Below are 25,011 nucleotides of genomic sequence, written 5' to 3'. Positions count from 1 at the left end.
GGATAAAGTACCCTCCGATAGATTGACGAGCGCTGCAAGTTTTAAGTCTCTAGACGCTTGAACCGGTAAGTACAGCTTGGTGAATCAATTATTATCATGATTAGGATAGAGCCGTCTTCTCTTCCTTCGTTCTTTTCATCTCCTCCTCATCAACAATGAGTACGGCTTTCCCTTGCATCTTCCCGCTATGAGCGAGCTCAACCAATTTTGGGATTTCCCTGAGACCGAAGTACGGATTCGTTTTGACGGGGAATTGTGCTCGGCAACGATCTTGAGCATACGCTCTGCTTCAAGTCGGCTACAGATGAGAGAACCCTTAATTCTCACGTCACGGGAAACGAGCTCGTGAAAGGGAACGGAAGCTTCTATTGGCTGTAGAGATGTCAAGGGCCACAGATACCAGAATCAATTTTCGGATGGGGACTTACTAGAGCAATTTGAACCATCGTTCCACTAGATTTCAGATTCGCAGTCAGTATTACTTATTTGAAGGAGGATATCAAGCCTCGGAACGTGTTTCAAGAGTACAGAGTAGCAAAACACGCTTCAGACTCAATGTTTGGCCCAAGAAAGGAATGAGCTCCGAAAGTACGTACTGCATCTTCGTCACAGCGCAGGCCAGCGCCGCTGCTTGACCATTGTCAGAAACATTCACGGTAGCATCTGCGCCCATTCCGTGAGTAACCTTCAGTACTTCATCAATCACCTTCTTTTTCTCTTGTCTGGCATTTATTATAACATCCGCTCCACTATCTCTTGCCAATGCCAATCCTTCATCTCTCGCGTCAATTTTCCTACAACCATTAGTCCTAACGCTTTTGCAAATTGGCAGCCTAAATGCCCAAGGCCACCTCCGGCCCCTACAATCGCAACGGTCTCTCCCTTCCTCAACTCGGTCTGCAACATTCCTCTCCATATAGTGCATCCCGCACACGCGAGCGGTGCGGCGTGTGAAGCTCTTTACATTTCGGCGCTAAGTTTTCCGCGTTTACTGCCGAGAACAAAAGCTGAATCTTGGATTTTTGATCAATTTTCGGCTCTCGACTTTATTGACAACCTTCTTCTCACATGTAGGCTGTTTAGAGGATGGTGTGGAGCTCTCCTCATTTACAGCGCTAAATCTCCAGTAATTGCCGCCGAAATTGAACGTTGACAGCTGCAACCTGATGACGATGTCCGATCAATCTCTCAGACGCTATCTGGCCACGAAGGAGATGGGATTTGCCCCCCCCCCCGGGCGAAACTAGAAGCAGCAATGAAATATTGGACTTCCTGCCATTACATGACGCTGGTCCAGGTTCGTCATCTCCTTGGCTTGGAGACTCGTCCTCTTCGTCCTCATTCTCGCTTGTTGTAGACATGGCCTCGGAGTCCTCATTCTCAGATAGGTCCGTTACGGGAACCAGCAAATCCTTCTCCTTCCTCTTCCCTCGTCCTTTCGCTGCCTTTTTCGCCTCCCTCTCTCGATCTTGTGGCTCATTTCAATACCGATCTTGAAATCTTGGCTCTTCACCATCTCCACCACCGATCAGATCCTCTCCAAACCTGTCAGACCGTCGGGCCTGTAGTTCATATTTCCCGTCCGGCTGTGTGCAGCACAGAAGTTCAGAGCCCTCTTTAGAGCGCGCTCCTCAACTGACAGATCCCTATCGTGCACAAGGTCGTCCAATTCCTTCCTTGCAAATATTTGAATCCCGGGGGTTATTTACGTCCATCTCTGCTAGGTGTAGAGTAGGTGTCTGTAGGCGACACGCATTGCAGAAGGGGATCGGTTTGCACCTTTGTTCTTCAGAGTGTTTTCTGGCGATAGGAAAAGTTTGGGGGCGGGGGGGCTCGAGTTTTGGCAAAGCTCCACCGCATCCGAGTACAACACCGCAGAACCCTCTTTGAGTGCCCAAAGCGGACTCTACAAAGCGGACAAGGCCTAGTCATGAGATTGGACTGAGCTTTTGTCTGGAGTATGAGGTCTTGGAAATTTGCTCCTACACTCTTGTTGTTTGGCCAATGTTAATTTAGTGATCTCATGATGGTCAAGGGTCGTTCGCAGAAGTCCCTTGCCTCAGTTACTCAGACGTGTCTAATACCAACCAGACGGGTCCGTACCTCTCAGCCACCTGCCTCTTAAGCAGCAAAACAGAAAATGTGATATCGTTATAACGGTCAGGGGTCAAACTTGACCTGGGAACTTTGAAACCCATCTACACCATCTCCTTCCATCTAGTTTCCAATTGACGACCAACCAAACTTACTATACAACCCATTTCGACCCCCCAAGCCGAAGATACAGACCCCAGCCACGAGGTCGAGCCCAGGCAATGTCATCGGCGGCCACAAGGCTAACTTCAACAATCCCAGTATAAAGCACGGCTCACTGGATCATTCATCCATACTGACGTGCTGTTAAGACGTCGCTGTAAAGTTCAGAAAGCAGCCCAAGGAGGTTGTCCCCCAGAAATACAAGGAAGGCAAAATTGAAAGCAACATCAATAACAGGTGAAACCCTCAGAACAATGCTCGGTGGTTCAAAGCGTGAGCTGCATACCCCTAAAAGGTTGACACAGCTGATATTACTTCAGTACCACCAAGAACCCCGATGTATCTCAGGATTATGCCACAGACCCTCTCAAGCAGATGGATCAGTGAGCATGAATGTTGCTCGGTGTATTGTCAAAGGGCGACCTTGAGGGCTGATATGTTGGGCAATGAGACCAGTGACTTGATCAGATCATGAGGATGACAATCATTTGGTATTCGTCTGCTGTGAGCTATGTACCTGGAATATCTCGAGGGCACAAGTCGAGAACATCAATGCTGCCGTTGATCACGTCACGGGGTTGTCAACAATGGTACATCGCTCAACTGACGGGAGCTATTCATTCAATAACTAGACCGTTTGTTTGAAGATCTAGTTGTAGCGAAACCTGTTGGCATTCGAAACACGTAGCGTGATATTTGGGGCAAGCTTGTGACTGGCTCCAAGGATGTCCTGACTCCTGACCAGGAATGGAATATCGGTATTGGACCATTGTCTCGGATTAGTTGTAAAGGATTTGGATATCACCATTTCGAGGCTTACATATGGTAGCGAGTAAGTACCTAGCTTGGCAAAATTCGAGCTGGTGAGAAAACGTCTCGTGCTCAAGTCACATATCGAGCATACTTTATGTCGTCATGCAAGTGAGACCCTGCCAAGCCTTGATCGTTGCCAGGCAGCTCCAAAAGCGTAATCTCTCTTTACCAGACACTTATCACCATCATTTATCGATCTGAATTCACTTCATACAAATCCTACTGCTGTCTAACAGCTAACGTCTCTTCCTCAATATGAAATTCTTTGTCTCGTCTTTCCTCGTGGGAGCATGTGCTGCGTCAATACGGCAGCAAGTCCCTTTTCAAGACCAAGCGCCACAACAGCTACAAGATGCCTGGACAAAACCCCTCAAGGACCTCAAAAACTCCTTGAAATACCTCAACAAAGAAACCCGAGCCGTTTGGGATGAGGTTGCCATGATGTTTCCGGGAGCTATGGACGAAGCCAGCTTCTTTTCCACACCCAAGAAGCACGATCGCCGACCAGACAGCCACTGGGATCACATTATTCGCGGCGCCGATGTTCAGAGCGTATGGATTGAGAACGAGAACGGCGAGCAAGAGAGGGAAATCGATGGAAAGCTCAGTGCTTATGACTTGAGAGCCAAAGGTGTTGACCCGGGCTTACTTGGAGTGGATCCGAAAGTGAAGCAGTACAGCGGTTATCTTGATGACAACGACAACGACAAGCATCTGTTCTATTGTACGTTCCCAGAAGCTTGTTTCCCCCATGTCGTTGGTCTTTCTGATGGCTCGACCTAGGGTTCTTTGAATCTCGAAACGATCCTGAGAACGATCCCGTGGTTCTATGGCTCAACGGAGGACCCGGATGCAGTTCATTGACGGGTCTCTTCCTCGAGCTCGGTCCGGCCTCCATTGACGATAAGCTGAACATTGTCCACAACCCATATTCGTGGAACTCGAACGCTTCCGTAATCTTCCTCGACCAGCCTGTAAATACAGGCTATTCGTACAGCGGAGGCTCAGTCAGCGATACCATCGCTGCTGGCAAGGATGTATACGCTTTGCTCACCCTCTTCTTCAAGCAATTTCCCCAATACGCCCATCAAGACTTTCATATTGCCGGAGAGTCGTATGCTGGACATTACATTCCTGTGTTTACATCCGAGATCATGAGTCACAAGAAGAGAAACATTAACCTCAAATCTATCCTGATCGGTAATGGTCTTACCGACGGTCTCACGCAATACGAATACTACAGGCCTATGGCTTGCGGCGATGGTGGCTGGCCAGCCGTTGTGGAAGAGAGCCAGTGCCAGGGGATGGACAACTCGCTCCCTCGATGCCAGTCACTCATCGAAGGCTGCTACAACAGCGAGAGCGTCTGGTCATGTGTTCCCGCGGCTGTCTACTGCAACAACGCCATCATCGGACCCTACCAGCGAACAGGACAGAACCCATACGATGTCCGCGTGCCATGCGAAGATGGATCGCTCTGTTACAGTCAACTTGGATGGATCAGCAAATGGCTCAACAAGCCAGAGGTTATGGAAGCACTCGGCGCAGAGGTTGACAGCTACGACGGCTGCAATTTCGATGTCAACCGTAACTTTTTGTTTGCTGGTGATTGGATGATGCCTTTTCACCGCTTGGTGCCAGGGATCCTTGAAAAGATGCCCATACTGATTTACGCCGTAAGTTCCTGACATAGCAAATAACATTGCGTTCAGCGGATACTAACCCTTGGCCCAGGGTGATGCGGACTTTATTTGCAACTGGCTTGGAAACCAAGCTTGGACTGAGGCTCTCGAATGGCCTGGGCAGGAGGCTTACAACAAAGTGGCACTCGAGGATTTGAAGCTCGGCGGTGACGGCCGAAAGATTGGTGAAGTCAAGAACAACGGTAATCTCACATTCATGAGACTTCACGCTGGAGGCCACATGGTTCCTCTGGATCAGCCAGAGGCCAGCTTAGACTTCTTCAACCGTTGGCTGAGCGGTGAGTGGATGTAAAATCCTATTCTTGGGGCTGTAAGCATTGGATACGTTAACGTTAGGGTTTACTGGAAAGGATACGAGGGGGTACGGGCGCATAGCACAGTAGTCGGTAGGCCATACTCGTATAAATACGATTCTGTTTAGGTACTTTGCACCAAGTAATAGATATTCATAGCATGCCAAAGCCGTTTCTGTATGTGGAGAGATGTTCACGGCGACTCCAGTGAGGCGTATGGTGAAGCATTTTCCGGAGTCTGCTCTCTTTCAAACACCACGAATGCAGTCCTTACTAGGGAAGTTCAAGCGTACGATTTAGTAGACAGATGCTCATGGTTAGTCAAGGGCCTTTATATATGCTCATTCAGTTGTAAGCTGGGCAATGAAAGGCTCACTACCTATGTGCAGTATGTAAATACACAGCCCCATTATGGCTTGCATACCGCAAGTAATTGCTTGTTTCACCTTTGCAACTGTTGACCCGTGGCTTTGCCATATCGTATTTCTACCTACTTATTACTATTCTCAGGTTCACTGGAAAATAGAGTAATAGTGCGTATTCAATCTGCTGTCATGCCCTCACAACATGTTAATCTTGTCAGCCTCCAAAATAGACAAGGTCCGGCGGAATTAATCGATGCTCGACCTTTAACCTCTCCCCCTTGCCCTTGCGCGAACAATGCCATCTAAGTCTACCTTTTTCCATTCGCATAGGAACACCAGCCGTTCAGAGATCTCAGTGGGCTCGCAAGACGAGAGAGACGCCGATACCCCCCACTTCACGACGTCGGATCACGTCCACGACGAGGGGCTACCACCTCGTTCAGAAGAAGCAGGATTCTATCAATTGGCATCTGGTCCAACGAGACCCCAGAGTCAATTGGTATCTGGTCCCACAAGGTCCCAGAGTCATCGGCTCCCAACCCTGCTCAATACTACTACCCAGCCACCGATCAGCCTTCACAGCACGCCAAATTCCGCGGTCGAGGACGACAACCCAGATCATTATTACCAACATTCTCCAAGAGCTCCAGTGCACAAAGCGGAGCAGAAAAAGAGGAGGTTCTTTGGACTCGGAGGTTCATCCAAAGAGATTAACAAAGACAAGCTTGAAAAGGTTGGGAGGAGTACATCTGTGAGGAAGAGCCAGCACCAACAGCCAGAGTCCCACATCACCGACGCTCGCAACCGTACCGAGCAAGAGCGCTGGTCTGCCTCGAATCCTTTGGACGACGAGGAAGAGCCAGAAAGGTACGTCTTCACAGAGTGATTCCTTCCTGATGGATTGGATACAAAGATTTGAGTCACAAGAGAGGCCGGGGGATTGGTATCTTCGCCTAACACTCAAGACTTGTCCCACAAGTTAGAAACCATCTCGAAGAAGATATGCTGATTTCGAAAGCTTTGACAGTGGGGCCACTTTCCGGACCTCGTATGCCCAGTACACGGCGTCAGAGAAAGACCCACTGCGATCTCCAGGTTTCCCACCGCCACTCACTCACGAGGAATATCTCTACGGCAGGTTAACGCAGCAAGCTTTAGTCTCGGATTCAGCAACTCGGCAGCCTTTGGAGCGTCAGTCTTCTTCTCAGTCACCCAAAACTGCTCGCCAACAGCCTTCGTCATATCACCCTTCTCCTTCTTCCGCGACCTCGACATCCAGTCATCCCTTTGCTCATAGGGCGCACGAGGCGCTTCAGCAATTATACCAAGATCAGACTAGCAGACCATCATCGGCACAGTCGCTAGAGCCTCCCCCTGTTGTCCAGTATCCGCGAGCCTCGGATTCTCATCAAAAGAAACAAGAGCAGAGTCAGGTTTCCCCGGGTACATATATGCAGGGCTCAATGGGACCGCCGCCAACTCAGCAAGCCCCTCCAACCAGACGCTCAAGCGAGGCGACTCAGCAAAGTTCGTCGTCAGGAGGTCAGGGTCGTGAAGGGGGCAACTATCAACACTACAATCAAGGTGTCCAGCAGGGCCCAAATCTGCCCTCCAACGCACCCCCACAGTACAGCGCTCAGCTAGCCCCGCAAGGTCAAAGCTATAGGGGAAACGCTCAACCCTCGCCAATGACGCAACAAGAAGGTCGAACTACACCGCCTCCAAATAGGTCTCGAGATGATCTATCAGGCCTAGACGTTGCGCAATTGCTTAATCGTCATGATGAATTACGTAAGTTTATCATTACATTCCAATTCTTATCATACGGTTGTGGTTCATGATTCCATACTAAACAAAACTTGACAGAGGACAAATATCGCAAAGTAAAGAAATACTACTTTGACAAAGACGCCCAAGTCCAACAGCTTCAGAACACGCTTGCTCATCAGCGCCTATCACAATCCCGCACTTCATTAGACGATAACGAGTACTCGAACAGGTTTCAACGCCTTGACGGGGCTATCAACAACCTCGCTTTCAACATCCGCCGCGACTGGCGGTCTATCCCGCCCTGGCTTGCACCGTATGTCAATCGGGACGCTGCAACTCAGCCAACAAAAGAGATGACAGCTGTCGGCCGTGCTTGCATATCTCGATGGCTCGTAGACGAGCTACTAGAACGCTACTTTCATCCCTCGCTGGAACCCGGTTTCTCAGCCCAGCTCAAAATAATAGAAAAAAACCTTCGCCGTTTTGCTGCTCCAACCCCTTCAGAGGAAGAAAAGGACTCTCTTCTAGCCAGGATCTCGAATTGGCGTCTAGCTACTCTAGATGGCCTACAAGAAGTCCTGTCATCTTCTCAAGCAAGCGAAAATCGCGCTTCGTTAACAGAATCACTCGTTGAGAAATTGACAGCTAGCCTCTCGATGATGTTGAAAGAACCTTCGCCACCAGGTCTTGAAGGTGGCGTATCAATGATTGTAGAGCTTGCTGTCGGCATAGCTGCCAACTTGCCGCTAGAAAGCCGAGACGTGTTTGTCGAGTATGTCACTCCTGGCGTCTTTGTGCAAGAAGCCTGGATGAAAGTTGAGGTCGGATTACCTGCCTTGACGAATCCAGGCGAAGGACCTACGGACGGCGACGGCGGGAGCATCATTTCGAAGCAGACTGAGGAGACCGGATCTATCGAAAGTCGTGATACCGCCACTAGCAACGGGAATGGCAACGATGAGACTGCTAAAGAGATAGCGATGCAGCAGCAGCAGCAGCAGCAGCAGCAACAGCAACAGCAACAGCAACAGCAACAGCAACAGCAGCAACAGCAACAGCAGCAGCAACAACAACAACAACAAGCGGTACAAGGAAAGAAGAAAGGAATGTTCACTGGTTTCATGGGCGGCGCAGCTGGGAAAAAAGGTAGTGTCTCGGGAGCATCTACAGGCCCACAACCGCAACAGGGGCAGGGACAAGTGCAACAACAACCGAGTCCACCAAAAGAGGATAGAGTCAGATTCTCCACATTCATGGCCGTTGAGGTCAGGGGCCGAAGTGTGCTCGTGAAAGCACCTGTCTACGTTCGAGAGTAACTCAAACTCTAGTGGACCAAATCGAATCTTGAAAGCTTCTACTCTGCAACTTCCAGGAACATTTTCCGGTATGAGAAGGAAATGTTGTTGCATGGCTTTGTGTGAGACTTTTATGGCAAATGACGAGTCCACGAGCGGCGAAATGGCATATTGGGATCGATGACTAGGACCAAAAGAGGATCTACTGGGTCATCTCTTGGAGTTGCTGCATATAATCAACTTACAGGTCAAAGATCACACGCAACTTATTGCGACATTCAAATCTAGAATCTGGTCTATCTATGTCCGGGTGCAACGGAAACGCTTCCAGTCTTCTTCGGACACCGCAACATTTTCCTTTAAGACAGAAATGACAATGTGAGCTTCAGGCACTTTGTTGAAGAAATCGCCGGTCTTGAGCGTTGGGCTTTTCCATCTCGGCACGATTATGGGTATTTAGCCAAGAAGCTGGGAAGCTTTGCCGGAGCTGTAGAATACCCTTACAACTGCTCGTTCATCTGCCAGTGCGTCCGGCTTTTGAGGTCCAAAGCTTGCAAGTTGCCACAACTGTCATTCTCCAACGGTCTCCTACCTTACAGTTTCGCCCTCCGAGTCTTTTCGTCCATCAAATCCACACCTTGTCCCAAAATTCCCTCCAACTCCTTCACAGCTCTCCAGGTTTTGCCTAATTGCACCTTGATCGTTTTCATTCCCACCTCCCTTGCCATCTTCAAATTCTCCCCAATGTCGTCCAGAAAGACGACATCTTCCGGGTTGACCCCTTTCCCACTTTTCTGCTTGTCAAACTCATCTAAGCGCTGAATGGCAAGGTCATATATATCGCGTGAAGGTTTTCGCATGCCAACTTCCGCACTGGCGATATAGACGTCGAAGTAGCTCTTGGGATTGAATAAGAAGGCGTCTGCAACTTTCGGATTGGAGGAATCAGAAAGCTCCTTTCTGCTCCAAGGATGACCCGGCGGATAGATGACCGTGTTGGAGAGAGCCCCAATGATAGGACGATTTTCCTGGCTCGATAGTCGTTCAAGCGCCGGAAAGACGTAGGGATCGGGATGACGTGAAGCACTCATCATAGACCAGAAGAGGAACTCGCCATCGATTGAGGGAATGGGAGGGGGCGAAGCTTCGGAATTGCTGAGTGACGAAGGAGAAACAACTTTTTCTCTGGGTGTCGAGCCTTCGTTGATCTTGCCTTTGGCGGACGATTCAACCACGTCCTCGGATTCCATGCTGACAGGGTCTCCAATTGTGGTATCTTTCGCCAGCTTCGAAAGTGAAGGCTTTCCATTGTTTGGATCATTCCCTGATGATTTTTGCTTGGAGGCCGAGGACTGTGCTCCTCGATCGTTATCTGTAGGCTTGGAATCTGCGATTTCGGCCTTCAAGCTAACGTGATCCCCCAGCTGCGTCGGATTAGCCATGTCCTTCAGCTTCTTCTTCTCGTTCCTAAAACTTGTGTGAAACTCCTTCCAGGCGTTCTTATTATGGAGATCTGCCGTGAAGCCTTTAAAGAATTCTGCATCCATCTTGAGTTCTCCGCGTTCGAGACGCTGCCAGTAGCCATTGGGGGAACTGTACTACGCAGATTTCCGAGTCAGCATTGCTCGTTCCGGGTGGAAGATGGATTTGCAAGACCGGTCCCGGAAGTAGAGAGGTCCTCTCGCTCCCGAAACATATCTTATGACTCAATTCCAATACCAAACAGGAAAGATGATCTCAGGAATGTACGTACTCGAATTGCGTAGTTGACCCAATCCGCTGGCAAACCGTTCTTACGTTCGAAGTCGATTATGCCTTGGAAAGGAGAGAGTACCTGGAAAGTGGATTAGAATCAGAGAAGCTGTCCTCTAGCGGAAGTGATAATTATGAGCGTACACAAACACCGCCAATATCGAAAAGGACGACCTTTGGGGGATTTTGGTGAGGCATGGTCCAGAATGCTGACCCGTAGCTGGAGGCCGTGAGATATATACGAGGATTTTGGCTAAATTTGATCAGTTCGAAGGGAACATGAAAGGGTTGGGTACAGAGTAGGGGATGTATCACAGAAGTGGGATGATGCTATGACTATTCATGCCGAGGCAAAGCCTCCAAAGCTTATCGATAAGGTGAAATTTTTAAGGTTAAGCATCAATTTGTGTGTGAATGAACAGTAAAGTATCTATCTCATGTGGAAGTGCAGGACTTGAGTAGTGAGCAGAAGCAGTAAACAACCCCAAAAACCCTCAAGGCACTCTTGCCGTCACTATGCAGATAAATCAGGTGTGTGCCTTCGATTCGGTGGCCAGTTTCACACGTATATATACGGACTGACCTCCAAACACCAGCCCTCAAATCAAATCCGTCTAACAAATGTCTCTCTCGTCCGTCTGAAAAAAGGTAAAAAGCGCTTCGAAATCGCCTGCTACAAGAACAAAGTCCTCGAATACCGTAGTGGTATCGAGACCGACCTGGATAATGTTCTCCAGATACCCAACGTCTTTCTTTCCGTCAGCAAAGGGCAGACGGCGCCCACACAGGACCTGGCAAAGGCTTTCGGACCAAAGACCAGTGTTGACGACATTATTCAAGAGATCCTGAAGAAAGGTGAGATGCAGGTTGGTGAAAAGGAACGGCATGCGCAGGCGGAAAGGATCCACAACGAGATTGTGGACATCGTTGCTGGAAAATTAGTCGATCCGAAGAGTCAAAGAGTATACACAGCGGGGATGATTGAGAAAGCCTTGGAGCAGTTGAGCAGTCAGGGTGCACAACATAAGCAAGAAGAACATGGCAAAGGGAGTGTTACTGCTACGCCAACAGCGGACGGAGAGGAGGCCAAGGGGAAGAGGAAGGACTTGCCGACGTGGACGGGCGTGGTGACTACGAAGAGTGCGAAAAGCCAGGCTCTGGAGGCTATGAAGGCGTTGATCGCATGGCAGCCCATACCCGTGTCGAGGGCGAGGATGAGGTTGAGGGTTACGTGTCCTTCGAGTATTCTCAAGCAGGCAACGAAAGCAGGGCCAAAGAAAGCAGCAGAGGACGGAGAAGACGTTGACGCGGAGAGAGCCACCGGGACTGTGAAAGACAGGATATTGAGCTATGTGGAGCAGATAGAGACCCAGGATACGTTGGGGCAGGAATGGGAAGTAGTTGGCTTCGTGGAGCCGGGAGCCTTCAAAGGCTTGGGGGAGTTCGTCGGTGGTGAGACGAAAGGCAAAGGCAGAGTCGAGGTGCTTGACATGGCTGTGCTCCACGAAGGAGACTAGAATCGTACCGTCTCGCGCATCTCTAGATTCCACAGAGCTTCACGGCAAACCAGCATTTCCGTCAGCCGATCACCAGCTATCTGCGAGCAGATTCCGTCGCGAGCCCGCAAGAAAGGGTGGCTGCATTTGTTAATTTGACCTAATTCACGAGACAAGAAGACTTGTGTACGCGATTTCGGTGCCAAGTTTAAGCTTTGCACATCAAGACCACCACAGGAAGGCACCGCCTACTCTCCGCAAGGAGTCCTGCCGTCCGCTCAACCCTTCTTCTTCGACACACCAACAGTCCTTCCCCTCCGACCAGTAGTCTTCGAGTGCTGTCCTCTAACCCTCAAACCCCAGTAGTGCCTCAAACCTCTATGCGCACGGATCTTCTTCAAGCGCTCCAAGTCCTCACGCAGCTTGCTGTCCATGCCGTTTGCCAATACTTGCGAGTCCTTGCCATCCACAATGTCACGCTGGCGATTAAGGAACCAGGTAGGAATTTTGTATTGAGTGGGGTTCTGGATGATGGTGACAATGCGTTCGAGTTCTTCAGAAGTGATTTCACCCGCTCTGGAATAGCAACCCACTGTTAGCATCGCTTGTGAGAGACGTGCGTGGCCTAGATTGGCCCAGGGGGGGGAGGAGAGGGTGTTGCTGGAAGCATACCGCTTATTCAAGTCCACGTCGGCTTTTTTGCAAACCAGGTTGGAGTAACGGCGTCCGACACCCTTGATCTTGGTGAGGGCATACATGATCTTTTGCTTGCCATCGACGTTGGTGTTGAGGAGACGAAGAATGAACTGGAAGTTCGACTTCTCTCCCGAGACGAGTGCTGCGTTGAATGTCAGCGAGTTGCTGCAGTATGCCAGAATTCTAAGAGATCCATTGCGTCAAGATCAAGCCTTTAGCCGTAAGACTTACACATGATGGGTGATGCACTCTGTGAATGATGTCGATGAGTTGAGTCCTCGCTGAGGAGAAAATTAGTGTGTGAAGATTAGCGGGCTCGCTTGCTAGCGTGGCTATTCAGCCCTGCCAAGACATACACTTGGCGCGGTGACTCGTGAGAAGACCAAAGTTTCTTTAAAGCTTACAGGCATTGTTTCTTCCCAGAGACCTACAGCTTCGCATCACACGATTAGCGAGCCTTTTTCTTCACTTATTCAAGCGTTTAGTGTTAGGTTTCGCGTTGGACACCTCATCAGAGTAATCAATTGGGCCTTCGAGCCACCAGTCCATATCATGCGACTATCTCCTCATCCTTACATCAGACTCTCATCGGTCATCCTCCTTGTTCCATCTCTCGCAACAGCTATATCGCTCGACTGCTCGGACGTTCGGGACGATGGTGTATCATTCAACTTCAGGACCCTGGAAGGGCCCCATTCTCTCTACAGGATCGAGAAACAACCTAACGGAATCAAAACAACAACATTTACAATTGACATCTGTCGGCCTTTAGAGAAACAAAAAGGCGTACCAAAAGAGGAAGATTGTCCTAACTATTCTAGAGGTAGGCTGATATCTTGGCGAAAATGGCCCTTATGCTGCACTTTACATAAACTGACTTTCACGTTTCTTCTACAGCCTGTGCCATCAAGCGCCTGGACAATACGGTTGAAAATGTGACCACAATCATCGAAACTATTCCTATAGCTGGCGAATTCTCGCATTCCTTCGGTGGAGCACTGGATCCCAAATGGACACGTTTGAAATCATCGGCGTCCAACGCTGATAAGGTAAAAGAGGGTGTTCGGCTCGAAATGAATGGGGGAAAGGATACCGACGGTCAGAAACAGAAAGCTATTGTGGAATTCTTATGCAATAACAGTACAAGGGACGGTATGAGAAGAGATCCGCGGGTGGCGGAGGATGAAGAGGATGATGGGGCTGGAGAAGGTGGAGATAAGAAAGGGGAAGAGGTGGATGATGGGCATGGAGGAAAATTGAAGCTTGTCAGCTGGGATGTTGAAGAAGGCACGAAGGTTCTTAGGTTGGATTGGACCACGAAGTATGGGTGCGAGGATGTGAGAGATGACAGGAAAAGCTCGAGTAGTGGGCATTGGGGTGAGTTCTTGGCCTCCACGCCCTCTCTTGGATAGGGGGTACTGACTCCGGAATTAGGTTTTTTCACATGGTTCATTATCATGTAAGTGCTAAGTTTGTGTCTTTCATGATCGATTTGTTAACAAGGCGTCCTTCCACAGTGCATTCATGGGCGTCGCCGCGTACCTCATTTTCGGCAGTTGGCTCAATTATAACAAGTACTCGGCCAGAGGTTGGGACCTTTTGCCGCACTCGGAAACGATCAGAGATGTGCCCTATCTTTTTAGGGATTGGATGCGAAGGGTCGTCAACACTATACAAGGCGGTGGTTCAAGAGGAGGATATAGTGCAGTGTAAATTATAAGTGCTCCTGTTTTCCTGCCATTAACCTACACGGATCAAGCGAAGGCCAAGCCCCAAGAGTCATTCTATGCAATACTCCCTGATAAATAACTAAATTCATACATGGAAATCAAAGCTTGATATCTGGGCTCCAGCTGCTACTGCTACTGCTGCTCCCTCGCCACGCCCTTCACATTTTCGCCATCCGCACAATCGACCTGCTTCCCAACACACCTCTCCACGGCATCTTCGACCTCTTCCTTTCCTTCCAACAGGTCCAACCAGCAGCTTCCTACCCCTTCATTCTCTAACAACGCCATTGCAACTCTTGCGACATCGTATCGCCTCACAGTCCCTTTCGCACCCGTCTTTCCAAGCGCGACTGTTTCCTTACCTTCTCCTCTGTCAAACTGCCGGGCCTTAATGATATGCCCACACGGCCTGATTGACGCTGAGATGCCAAAGAAGTCAAGCACTCATCTGCAGCGATCTTAGCCGGAAAATAGTTCTTCAGCACGCCGTTATTGGCTTCTTGGGTGGCGGTCCAGTCGACGTCACTCTACCAGGCAGCTTTGGAACGACGCGAGCCGACGTAAGAAACGAGTAGAGGTTTGGACACGCTGAGTTGCAACTGCTGCGCTGATGAAGGCGATGCAGGCGTCACGATCTACAGCGAGCGTTCGCTCTGGCCCGCCTTTTCCACCTGCGCCTGCTGAAAACATATGTGGGGAATGTGGAATCGATGATGGACTGGGCTTGGACTTGTGTTCTGATATCCTCAATACTCGACACTAGGACATCGAGCTCTCCGGGCTGATTCTTTCCCAGAGACGTGACAGTGGATTCTTGGGCATGATCTCGAATGACACTGGTGAGTTGCCAGGAACGGGATAAAATAAGGGGTGTAAGTAGCTGGAATACTTTGCCATGACCACCGAGAAGTAAAAATCTGGGTGCCATAATTTTGCTCCGATTGAGACCTCGAAGGAATTATAGGGCTACGAAGCAATACACAGTAAAGGATGAGGAAACATAAGATGAGTTTTCGGATATGTACCCCTCTTAAAAGCCGGTAATGAGCGGAAGAGGAAGGGCACGGGCCGATGCCTCAAATCGTAGCCGGTGGTGCCGGATATTGTTTGGCATCTGGTCTCGCCATTTGAAGGTTTTCTTTCAGGCTTTTCTTCCATGGCTGATAGGTCAGCTACATAGATTAGTAATAAAATCTTTCCATGGACAGTGACATCTAAAGCAAGGAGATGGAGAATGTGAGTATCAGTTTGGAGCTTTGTTGGGGTTGCATCACTAAATTCCTAGATACACAGCCACAGACGACCAAATGCCAACCAGACCGAGAGGACCTTATAAAAAGGCCACTGTCGAGCATCTGAGGATCGAATCTCGTTAATAGAGCATTGGGATTGGAAACCCAATCTCAGCCCGTCACCGAACCCATCGGAAGACCTTCTTCGTGTCCGTAGATACACTTCGAGTCGTCACAATCCTTGCCCCTGCGAACCTTGAAGCACAACCCATGGCGTACAAGAAACCATAAACAGTCAAAACTCCCTGGCTTTGAGAGGGAGAGGAAAATTACTCCTATCGCAGCCATCACACTTGCCACGCAAGTAATACCACCCGCACATGTTTGCTTGGCGTAAAAAGTTCATGTACGGGGTGTTGGCATCAACGCCTAGCAGCTTATCCACCCGCTTGCCAGTGTCGTCGCGAAAGACAAGACCAAATCTATCAGTCAAGGCCGCGGGATTGAGGGGGTGCTTGACTGAAGACGCTGCAACCGATGCCGAGGGCGAAATTGGTGTCGCGGAAACTCTAGCATTGGCGAAAACCGTGGGGACAGCGGATGTCTTGTGCGTCGCGAAGACCGACTGAGTTGCAGAGTCTCCGTGAAACCTAATTCAGCGATCCTGGGATGAATCGTACCGCCGTGGAGGAGTGTGATGCGATCTCTGATTGAAAGATCGCCCGCAAACTTTCCCAAAAAGGATGCGTAGCCTGAGTCGTGGCAAGCACCGAGGATAATGTGCTTGCATCCCCAAAACTCGACGAACAAGTTGAGACACTCTGCCTATTGTCGTTTAGATGACGGCTGAATTGAAAAGATTCTTGTAGAATGAACGTACCTCGAACTTTGTTATCAGCCCCCTCCTTCCCTGGACCAACATCGACGAAGTCGAACAATGCATGCCGCTAGTTGAGCCCATGAGCAAATAAACTCATGCTGGAGCTCTCTTTCATCCTTCCGTTCCTCACACAAGCTGATCTGAGGCTCTTCAAATCCGCGTATGCTCGGACTGTGATGTCGGTGTTTTCGGCATCAAGCTTGATATTCTTCACATAGTCTTTGGTTCTAGCTTGCAGTTCATCCGCAGCATCTCTGCCGCCTGCCTCATTTCTGCTCAAGAATTTCTCGTGAAACTAGGCAGGTCAAAAGATTCAGATTCATCTTTTCGCAACAACGTACGGATTAGAAAGAGAAACGTACAGCGTAGTCATCTGCGTCGGCATCTATCAACACCAAGATGAATCCTGGACTTTTCAAAAATGGTTCGCGATTAGCTGGACCCCCTTTGAATCGTCCAGATCGACTCACAGTCAAGGCTTCTAGATCTTCGACACGGCTCTGAAGTATGCGCCGTTGGCCTCGTTCGCTTTCTAAATCCAGCGATATTTGTCGAAACCCTATCTGTGCTTGCTACAGCTTCTCGGTAAGTCCTTGTCGTAAGAATTGGTAAGCTGTTGCAGACAGCGCAGTTAGAACGGTTTCTTTCACGTGGATCATACTATTTCTCTCTGCATCGGCGTCTTTGAAATAGATCAGGCGCTGACGATAGTCTACCAGAGACAAGTCTTTGTCTTTGGAAGCCATGACGACTTGAAGCTCAGCCAGGATTGAGACTGAATCTGTAAGTGAAGGAACAGAGAAGAAGATGTGGTGTGTTCAAGCTGTAGCGGTGTCATTACAGTCTGCTCAAGTGATTTTCACTGCATCAATCAAGTGACGCCATTTTCCGCACTTGGAGGCTCAAGCATCATGAAATATCAAAGGTTTGAAGGTAAATACATTCTTGAGATGTGACACTAATGTGGGAGATATTACCTGCATTTCTCACTACAGCATTTGAAACTCGTATATGATGCATGGATCCATGCATACGTCCAATTTGGTTCTGTCTGCACGTGTGGGGAAGTAGAATTCTCGGTATCAAGACAGTACGGTACCTCTGCAGAATTAAATTCGCTAGAGATCACATAAGTGCAACGAGGTCGTGATATTTGGAGAAACGCGTTTCGATTGCTCACCTAAGACTTCCAGTTCGGGACTGCCCCTACAACCAGATCTGCGCGTCGATGAGTATTCGCTCTAGCAGGTGGACAGGGATGGCAAGCCATCGAAAGTGTGAATTCTACCTCAAATTCGTCGCTTCTGCTTTCTTTCTTTATCAGATCATGCTCACAAACTGCGGACAACCAGGCCTATCCCTTGAGATGGCAACGATGAGCATGAGGCGATACGTTTTCCGTAAGAGACCTGCCATGGCATCAACAACGGCTTGGTAAGACGAGTGGCGAAGAGCCCAGCCAAGCTCAGAATCAATCTTGCTCAAACCGACTGCTTGTCAAGCATTGCTTTCAAGGTGGTATTTATGTTGATAAATCCTTGTCTCGTTCTATCCAAAAGTCACCCATGGCCAAATTGCACCATTGTCTCATTCAGCTGCTCCAGAAGGTATTGTTTCCTGCTATAATTACACCAACTGCCTTCCACAGCTGCTTTCGTAATAGCCGCCCACTCTCTGGCTGTGAGGTTGAATGCCTCCTGTACCGCGCAATAATTGTCCAGTATGTAGCCACCAAAGTACGCCGGATCATCGCTATTGATCGAAAACATGACCCCATTATCCAAGAATGTCCTGATCGGCAGCTCCTTTACATCTTTCACGCATTGTAACCTGACATTCGATAATGGACACAGTGTGACGAGAATCTTCTTCTCCGCAACTTCTCGCATCAATTCGGTGTCCTCGGCCAATCGTATCCCATGGTCAATCCTTTCAACATCAAGCTCACTCAACGCCTCTCTGATATACTCGACTGGTCCCTCCTCCCCAGCGTGAGCTGTTCTTCTTATTCCATTCGTCTTCGCTGTCCCGTAAATTTCCTTCCAAGCTCCTGGAGGGAATCCTTTCTCGCTCGAATCTAAACCTAAGCCGGCCAGACGCCCAGTCTCCCAGTCCATTCTGGCCTGGGCATATGTCTTTGTCGAGTCTTCGACGGGTAGATGTCGCAAAAGACAGAGTATTAGCTTCGTGCTCAGCTCGAGCTCCTTTTCTGCACGCTGGCACGCCGTCGTGAATCCATTGACAACAGTTTCGTATGTGATACCCCTGCCAGTGTGCGCCTGCGGATCAAAGAATACCTCGGCGTGTACCACGCCATCACTTTTAGCTTTCAAGAAATATTCCCAAGCTAACTGCTCAAAGTCTTGTTCTTTTACGAGACATTTCATTCCAATGAAATAGTAATGGAGGAAGTCATCCAGGGATGAAAAGCGAGTATATCGATCAAGAAGGGCGGCAGGAGACCCAAAGGCTGCGTCGCTCGTAGGGATCGTAATGGAATTGCGAGCTGCGAGCGCGAAGAGGAGGCTTGGAGAAAGGGCACCTTCGAGGTGCATGTGATGCTCCGCCTTGGGAAGGGCGGCGAGATAGGGGTGAAGATGAGTTCTGCACATGGTAGGCGAATGAGAGAGGAAAGAAGCAAGGTTAATAGAGATCGTAATATGAACGTTGGCAGGGGCAGACTGGGCGCCAGACAAAGTTGACAATCGAGACGGTACAAATTGTCAAGATCAAGTGAATCAACATCAAAGATAAATTCCTTGCGCTGTTCAAATCCTTTTCCAAATTCCGATGTGATATTGAGAGGGTTTCAATTACAACCCCTCAAATGCAGGGCTGTGTAGATATTTGCGCTAAACATAGCTTACTTGTTACATACGGTACGTACCTTACAGTACCCTAGGCAATGCGAGCCCTATCTCCTCAGCGCTTGCGAAGACAGGAAAAAAAGAAGCTGCGTTGTTGGAATCAGCCAATAGGAGGCCAGCATTCCTACACACTACTAAGTTCCAAATAGGTGTTGTGACTACGCCTTATGGTAATAAATAGCCTTAGCGTGGCTTCACATCATAGATAGGTAGTCACCTCCATCCTTACTATATACTTCTTCATAGAATATGACAATAAATAACCATTCTATATTGATATAAGATTATTAAGTATATATCATTTCCAATAGATTATAAGCCCGGATTTCCATTATCGTGATCTCTACACTGTTAATTAGAAATATTTATCTATTTTAATAATTTGGTATTGTGAGAGTTAAACGAATATTCCTATATTCTTATCATACATTTTTCTATTTACTCTTTTATTCTTTCTTTAATAGATAGTTATATAAGATAACTACGTAGGCGTTTAATATATATATAGCTATATTAACTTAGATCTAAAATGTCTTAAAGCTAAAAGGTTAGGAAAATTATTAATTATAATTACAGAAGATAAAGAGTACTCTAAAGTATTACGATCTATGAGACGTAGTAAAATAAGAATTAACACTATTTTTAGATAATCTATTAGAGAAAGTTATTATTATAAATATACTAGCTAATAAAATTTACCGTATAAGAACTATTATATTAAGATTTATTAATTAATAAGTTTTAACTTATAATATTAAGATAAAGATCTAAAAAAATCTTAATAATCAAGTATCGAAATTTATTTATTCGATATATAAAGATAAACTAGTCGAAGTAATAGAAGATAAGGAGGTAACTATAATTAAATAAAGTAAACTTTAAATTGACTATACTAACTTCGAATTTATACTTCGCTTTATTAAGTTATAGAAATTATAAAATATTACTATAATTAATAGTAATAACTCGATTAAGATCTATATTATTAATATATATATAAAATCTAAGAATCTTAAGCGTATGAGAGCTTTAATTAATAAATAGATACTTATTACTCTATTATTAAACAATTTAAATAGAAAGTATAAGAACTTCATATATCGTCTTATTATATAACTTGATAATATATCAGACTTTAATAAAATTATTATACTTCTTTACGAAGAAAATCGTCTCTTTAAGCGAGATAATAAGAAATAAGTTATAGTCGTTATTATAAAGAAATATTATAAAAAATAGAAGGATAAGAAGGTCTTTAGAAGTAATAACAATTTAGAATATAGAGGTAATACTTTAGGATAAGGCCGGGGTGGAAACAACGGTGGAAATAATAATTATAACTTTAATTTCTCGTTAAATAACTCGAATAGTATCTACTATAAGGGATTAGGTGATATATCTAAGTGTTTAAAGTATCTACTATTATTAAATAAGAGTAAAAAGAGATATTGACTGTATAGCTGCTAGACTCTTCATAACGAAAAGATATCTAATCAATTTCGAAATAATAATAATAATAATAATAATAATAGTAATAACAATTCGAACTTCAAGTTTAAAGCGAATATAATTAATACTATAAATAGACTAAACGATTTCGTAAATTAAAATTATACTTATATTTTAATAATAATCTATACTATAATCGATGATAGAGATATTATAGAAGACGAAGAGTATTAAGACTACTTAGTTAATAGCTTAATATCTAAATTAGATAAAGGGGTAATGAATAAAGAGCTCGAAATTAAGTCTCTCGATTATCTCTTAGTCGAAATAACTAAATCGCAAGAACTATAAAAGAATATAGAGAATTAATTAACATCTTAACTTAACGCTAATCTAAAATTGGGTAATAAGATAAGTTAAAAAACTAAAAATATTCTTGACTCTCTATTTAATTCTTCAGAGAACAAAATAATTAACGAATTATTATACGAATTCTTAACTCACTTTCTCTTCTATATAGTATATATAAATAGTTAATCTACTATTATATACGAATAAATAATAAATTTAAACTATATTAATTATATATTCTTTAATAAAAACGAGTTTATTAACTATTAGTTATATCGTATAGGTGTTATAATAGCTAATAAAACTATTATTTAAATATAAAACCGCGGTATAGTCGAAATAGAATGGCTATTATAGAATAGATTCAGTAATATCGTAAAAGTTAGTAAAGTCTTATATGTTTCGAATCTTATATGCAGACTATTTTCGATTAGTTAGACCACACGAAAAGGATTTAAAATTACCTTTCTTAATAATAACTATTATATTCTTTAAGATAGTAAGCTTATTAATAGTACTTCGAAGATAAATAATATCTATATTCTTAGCATCTCATAATTTATAGCTAAGGTTTTAATACTTATTTAGAAGAATATAAGAGTCTTAATAATAAGTCTAATATTTAACGAGAAAGTTATTAAACTATAATATCGTCAAATAGAGTATTTAAATAAGGCGAATCTTAAGAGACTAATTAATATAAGTAAGAGTATTATACTAACTTAGAAATTATAGATTAGATTAATATATAAGATCTATTTTAAGATTAAATCTATATAAAAGATTTCAAGAAGAGTATAATATAAGGTATTCGAAAAACTCGATAAGATTCATATAGACTTGAAAGGATCTTTTAATATACTATCTATTAATAAGATTAAATACTATATACTTCTAATCGATTAAGCGACTCTTTAAATCTAATACTTTATATATAAATATAAAGACGAGATCTTTAAATTATTCTATAATTAGAAAATTTAGATAGAAAATAAATTCGATTATAAGATTAAGATAATTCGTCTAGATAATAGTATCGAATTTATTAATAGTAAGTTTAAAGAATACTTTAAGAACTCCGGAATTATATAAAAGTCTATTATATCTTATATACCTAAATAAAATAAATTTAGCGAGATATAAAATCGGATTATTATGAATAAAGTAAGAGCTATACTTTTTAACTCAAAATTATCTTATTATTTATAATTAGAATTACTTTATATTAAAGTATATTAAAAAAATAGAAGTCTTATTACCCGCCTTTAGAGTATAATATTATACGAGATATAGATAAGTAAATAATTATACCTCGGTTATATGAAGATCATCGGCTGCGTAATCTAAGTATATATATCTAAAGAAAAGTATAAGAAGCTCGATGAACGTAGTAAGAAGTGTTATCTGATTGACTACGAAGATATAAATATCTTTTAAATATGAAATCTAGTTACTCGGCAAGTGAAATGATTCTCTTATATCAATTTTAACGAATTATAAATAATAATTATTATAATCTCAGATATTAGTTATTAGCTAGTCGAGGTTACTAATAATAATATAATAGATATATTTAATATAGAGGATAACTCTATAGTATACTAATATATATCTAAGACCGTTATCGATACTAACACAGACTCTACTAATATAAATAAAATTAGAAATATTCTTTTTAATAAAAATACTAAAGAAATCGAAGAAGTCGAAGATATAAGAGATAGTAATATAGATCTAGAAGGATTTAACGATAATAATATTAAAGAGATATCTCGAGATAACTCTATCGCTTATCTAGATCTATATTCTAATATAATATATAATTCTTAATTAAAACGAACTTCTATACCTTTTTAGAAAGTTCTTCTAAATAATAAATAAAGTAATATTAAGATATAGACTTAGAGGGCTATTACTTATATTAAGTATAATAAGATTCTTAAATTAGAACGTCTATACTATAGATAAGTTATATTAAATTATAAGAATCTAGATTATTATAACTTTAATCTTATCTTCGATCTTATTACTACTATTTAGTAAATAACTAATATAAGATATTAATAAACTACTACGAAGATTAATAATTTCGAGTTATTAATCTATAATTAGATAATAGCTAACCCCTATACTAAATAATAAAAGAAGGCTATAAATAAATAAATAAATTCCTTTATTATAATAAATACTTAAAAGCTTATTTCGAGAATAAAGAATATATTAGTTTTTATTAATAGATGAGTCTATAAGATAAAGAAGAAATTTAATAACTTTATTCTCTATAAAGTACGCTAAATAGTTTAAGGTTTTAAATAGATCTATAGCGTTAATTACGATTAAACCTTTATCTTAATTATTAAGTCTATATTATTTAAGATATTATTTATAATTATAATATATTATAATCTAAACTATAAGTAAATAAATATTATTATTATATTTCTTAATATACTATTAAAGGAAATTATCTATATAAAATAATTTAAAAGATATAAAAAGAAAGGTAATAAAGTATATTTACTGTTTAGAGCACTATATAACTTAAAGTAATCACTATAAGAATAGTACTTTACTCTATAAAACTTTCTTATATTTAAAGAATTTAAATCTATCAAATTCGATTATTTACTCTTTATTAATAAGAAAATATAACTTATCGTTAGCGTATATATAAATGATATTTAGATTTATAATCTAAAAGAATTAAAACTAATATCGAAATTTAAATAAAACCTTTATAAACGGTTCGCTATAATCGATCTCGGGCTATACTTATATTATTTAAATATAGAAATCTAGAGAAATTAGAGGGAGAGAATCGTTTGAATTACGTAAATGATATATTTAAGAAAGATACTATTACGATTCAATATAATTAATTATATATTTATCTTTATATTAATAGTAGTAAATACTTAACTATAAGAGGAATTAGTCGATAAGATTAAATTAGAAGTTATTTAGAAGTATTAATTAATAGTAAAATCGATAATATATTTTATAATTTAGACTCGCTCGAATATCTATTTTATCGTTATAATTTTTTCACGATATAATTATAACTTAAATTCGAAATATATTATAGTTATTAAATAAGTTATTTATTATCTAAAGGGAATACTAACTTATAATATCATATATAGAATAACTAATATATTAGAAGATTATACGAATATTAATTAAGTCTTAGACTAAGAGACTCGTCGATTTCTTAAAGCTTATATATTCTTACTCTATAGTAAGATAATTAGTTAAATATTTAAATAATAATAGTTTATTATATTATTATCTTATAAAATTAAGTATATAGCTTAGACTTAGATAGTAAAGAAAGCTATTTAATTAATTAGACTTCTAAGCGAATTAGATATTAGCTTTAAATTACTTAATAGACTAATACTAATTAAAGTAGATAATCAGAGAGTTATTATATTAACTAAGGACTCTCGCTTTCACTCACGTATTAAGTATATTAATATTCAATAGTATTTCATATAAAATTAAGTAAAAATAGAAGCAGTTATATTTAAATAGATATCTATTAATGATATAGCTACGAACGAGCTTATCAAAGCCCTTATCAATAATAAATTCGCTATATTTATATATTAAATTAAATTTAAAAAGAGCGAATAAAAGAAATAGTCTAAATTCGAACTATATGATAATATTAGAACTAATAGTATTTTCAGCCATTATTTAAACTATATAAAAGTGTTGAAATCAGCTAATAGAAGGCTAGTATTTCTATACACTACTAAGTTCTAAATAAATATTATAACTACGCCTTATGATGGTAAATAACCTTAGCATGGCTTCACACTATAGATAGGTAGTTATCTCTATCCTTACTATATACTTCTTTATAGAATATGACAATGAACAACCATTCTACATTGATATGAGACTATTGAGTGCATACCATTTCCAATATACGTAAATAATGGGTACTAGTATCTAAGTAAAGTGCGAGTATATGGACCACTGCCCGACCTTCCGACCACTCTTGGCACGTGCTACGCGTAATCCTGGGTCTTTGGCCTCTAAAACTTCACAGCGCAAT

General features: G+C 43.0%; 8 protein-coding genes across 8 annotated transcripts; 4 read left to right on the top strand and 4 right to left on the bottom strand.

The window, feature by feature from the left end:
• Nucleotides 1–3,324: 3,324 nt before the first annotated feature.
• Nucleotides 3,325–5,064, top strand: HO133_006677 (uncharacterized protein; the record flags this gene model as incomplete). Its single annotated transcript, XM_037297574.1, has 3 exons — nt 3,325–3,793; nt 3,853–4,745; nt 4,804–5,064. The coding sequence occupies 3 exons, from the start codon at nt 3,325–3,327 to the stop codon at nt 5,062–5,064; spliced, it is 1,623 nt and encodes a 540-aa protein (XP_037147010.1).
• Nucleotides 5,065–5,725: 661 nt separating this feature from the next.
• HO133_006676 (uncharacterized protein) lies at nt 5,726–8,516 on the top strand (the record flags this gene model as incomplete). The annotated part of the gene is made up of 3 exons (XM_037297573.1): nt 5,726–6,297; nt 6,458–7,221; nt 7,297–8,516. The coding sequence occupies 3 exons, from the start codon at nt 5,726–5,728 to the stop codon at nt 8,514–8,516; spliced, it is 2,556 nt and encodes an 851-aa protein (XP_037147009.1).
• A 572-nt stretch (nt 8,517–9,088) lies between these two features.
• Nucleotides 9,089–10,445, bottom strand: HO133_006675 (uncharacterized protein; the record flags this gene model as incomplete). Its single annotated transcript, XM_037297572.1, has 3 exons — nt 9,089–10,093; nt 10,249–10,329; nt 10,392–10,445. 3 exons carry the CDS (start codon nt 10,443–10,445, stop codon nt 9,089–9,091), a joined length of 1,140 nt encoding a protein of 379 aa, XP_037147008.1.
• A 318-nt stretch (nt 10,446–10,763) lies between these two features.
• Nucleotides 10,764–11,764, top strand: HO133_006674 (uncharacterized protein; the record flags this gene model as incomplete). Its single annotated transcript, XM_037297571.1, has 2 exons — nt 10,764–10,778; nt 10,844–11,764. The coding sequence occupies 2 exons, from the start codon at nt 10,764–10,766 to the stop codon at nt 11,762–11,764; spliced, it is 936 nt and encodes a 311-aa protein (XP_037147007.1).
• A 257-nt stretch (nt 11,765–12,021) lies between these two features.
• HO133_006673 (uncharacterized protein) lies at nt 12,022–12,674 on the bottom strand (the record flags this gene model as incomplete). The annotated part of the gene is made up of 3 exons (XM_037297570.1): nt 12,022–12,319; nt 12,416–12,581; nt 12,671–12,674. 3 exons carry the CDS (start codon nt 12,672–12,674, stop codon nt 12,022–12,024), a joined length of 468 nt encoding a protein of 155 aa, XP_037147006.1.
• A 317-nt stretch (nt 12,675–12,991) lies between these two features.
• HO133_006672 (uncharacterized protein) lies at nt 12,992–14,152 on the top strand (the record flags this gene model as incomplete). Its single annotated transcript, XM_037297569.1, has 4 exons — nt 12,992–13,262; nt 13,337–13,816; nt 13,874–13,898; nt 13,957–14,152. The coding sequence occupies 4 exons, from the start codon at nt 12,992–12,994 to the stop codon at nt 14,150–14,152; spliced, it is 972 nt and encodes a 323-aa protein (XP_037147005.1).
• A 2,196-nt stretch (nt 14,153–16,348) lies between these two features.
• Nucleotides 16,349–17,027, bottom strand: HO133_006671 (uncharacterized protein; the record flags this gene model as incomplete). Its single annotated transcript, XM_037297568.1, has 3 exons — nt 16,349–16,576; nt 16,644–16,813; nt 16,943–17,027. 3 exons carry the CDS (start codon nt 17,025–17,027, stop codon nt 16,349–16,351), a joined length of 483 nt encoding a protein of 160 aa, XP_037147004.1.
• Nucleotides 17,028–17,840: 813 nt separating this feature from the next.
• HO133_006670 (uncharacterized protein) lies at nt 17,841–18,893 on the bottom strand (the record flags this gene model as incomplete). Its single annotated transcript, XM_037297567.1, has 1 exon — nt 17,841–18,893. The coding sequence occupies one exon, from the start codon at nt 18,891–18,893 to the stop codon at nt 17,841–17,843; it is 1,053 nt and encodes a 350-aa protein (XP_037147003.1).
• Nucleotides 18,894–25,011: the final 6,118 nt, after the last annotated feature.

Source organism: Letharia lupina (assembly GCF_014066315.1).
Source record: "Letharia lupina isolate WasteWater1 chromosome Unknown contig_26, whole genome shotgun sequence".
Classification (NCBI taxonomy): domain Eukaryota; kingdom Fungi; phylum Ascomycota; class Lecanoromycetes; order Lecanorales; family Parmeliaceae; genus Letharia; species Letharia lupina.
The sequence above is the reverse complement of the archived record's forward strand: the minus strand, read 5'-3'. Positions and strand labels throughout refer to the sequence as shown.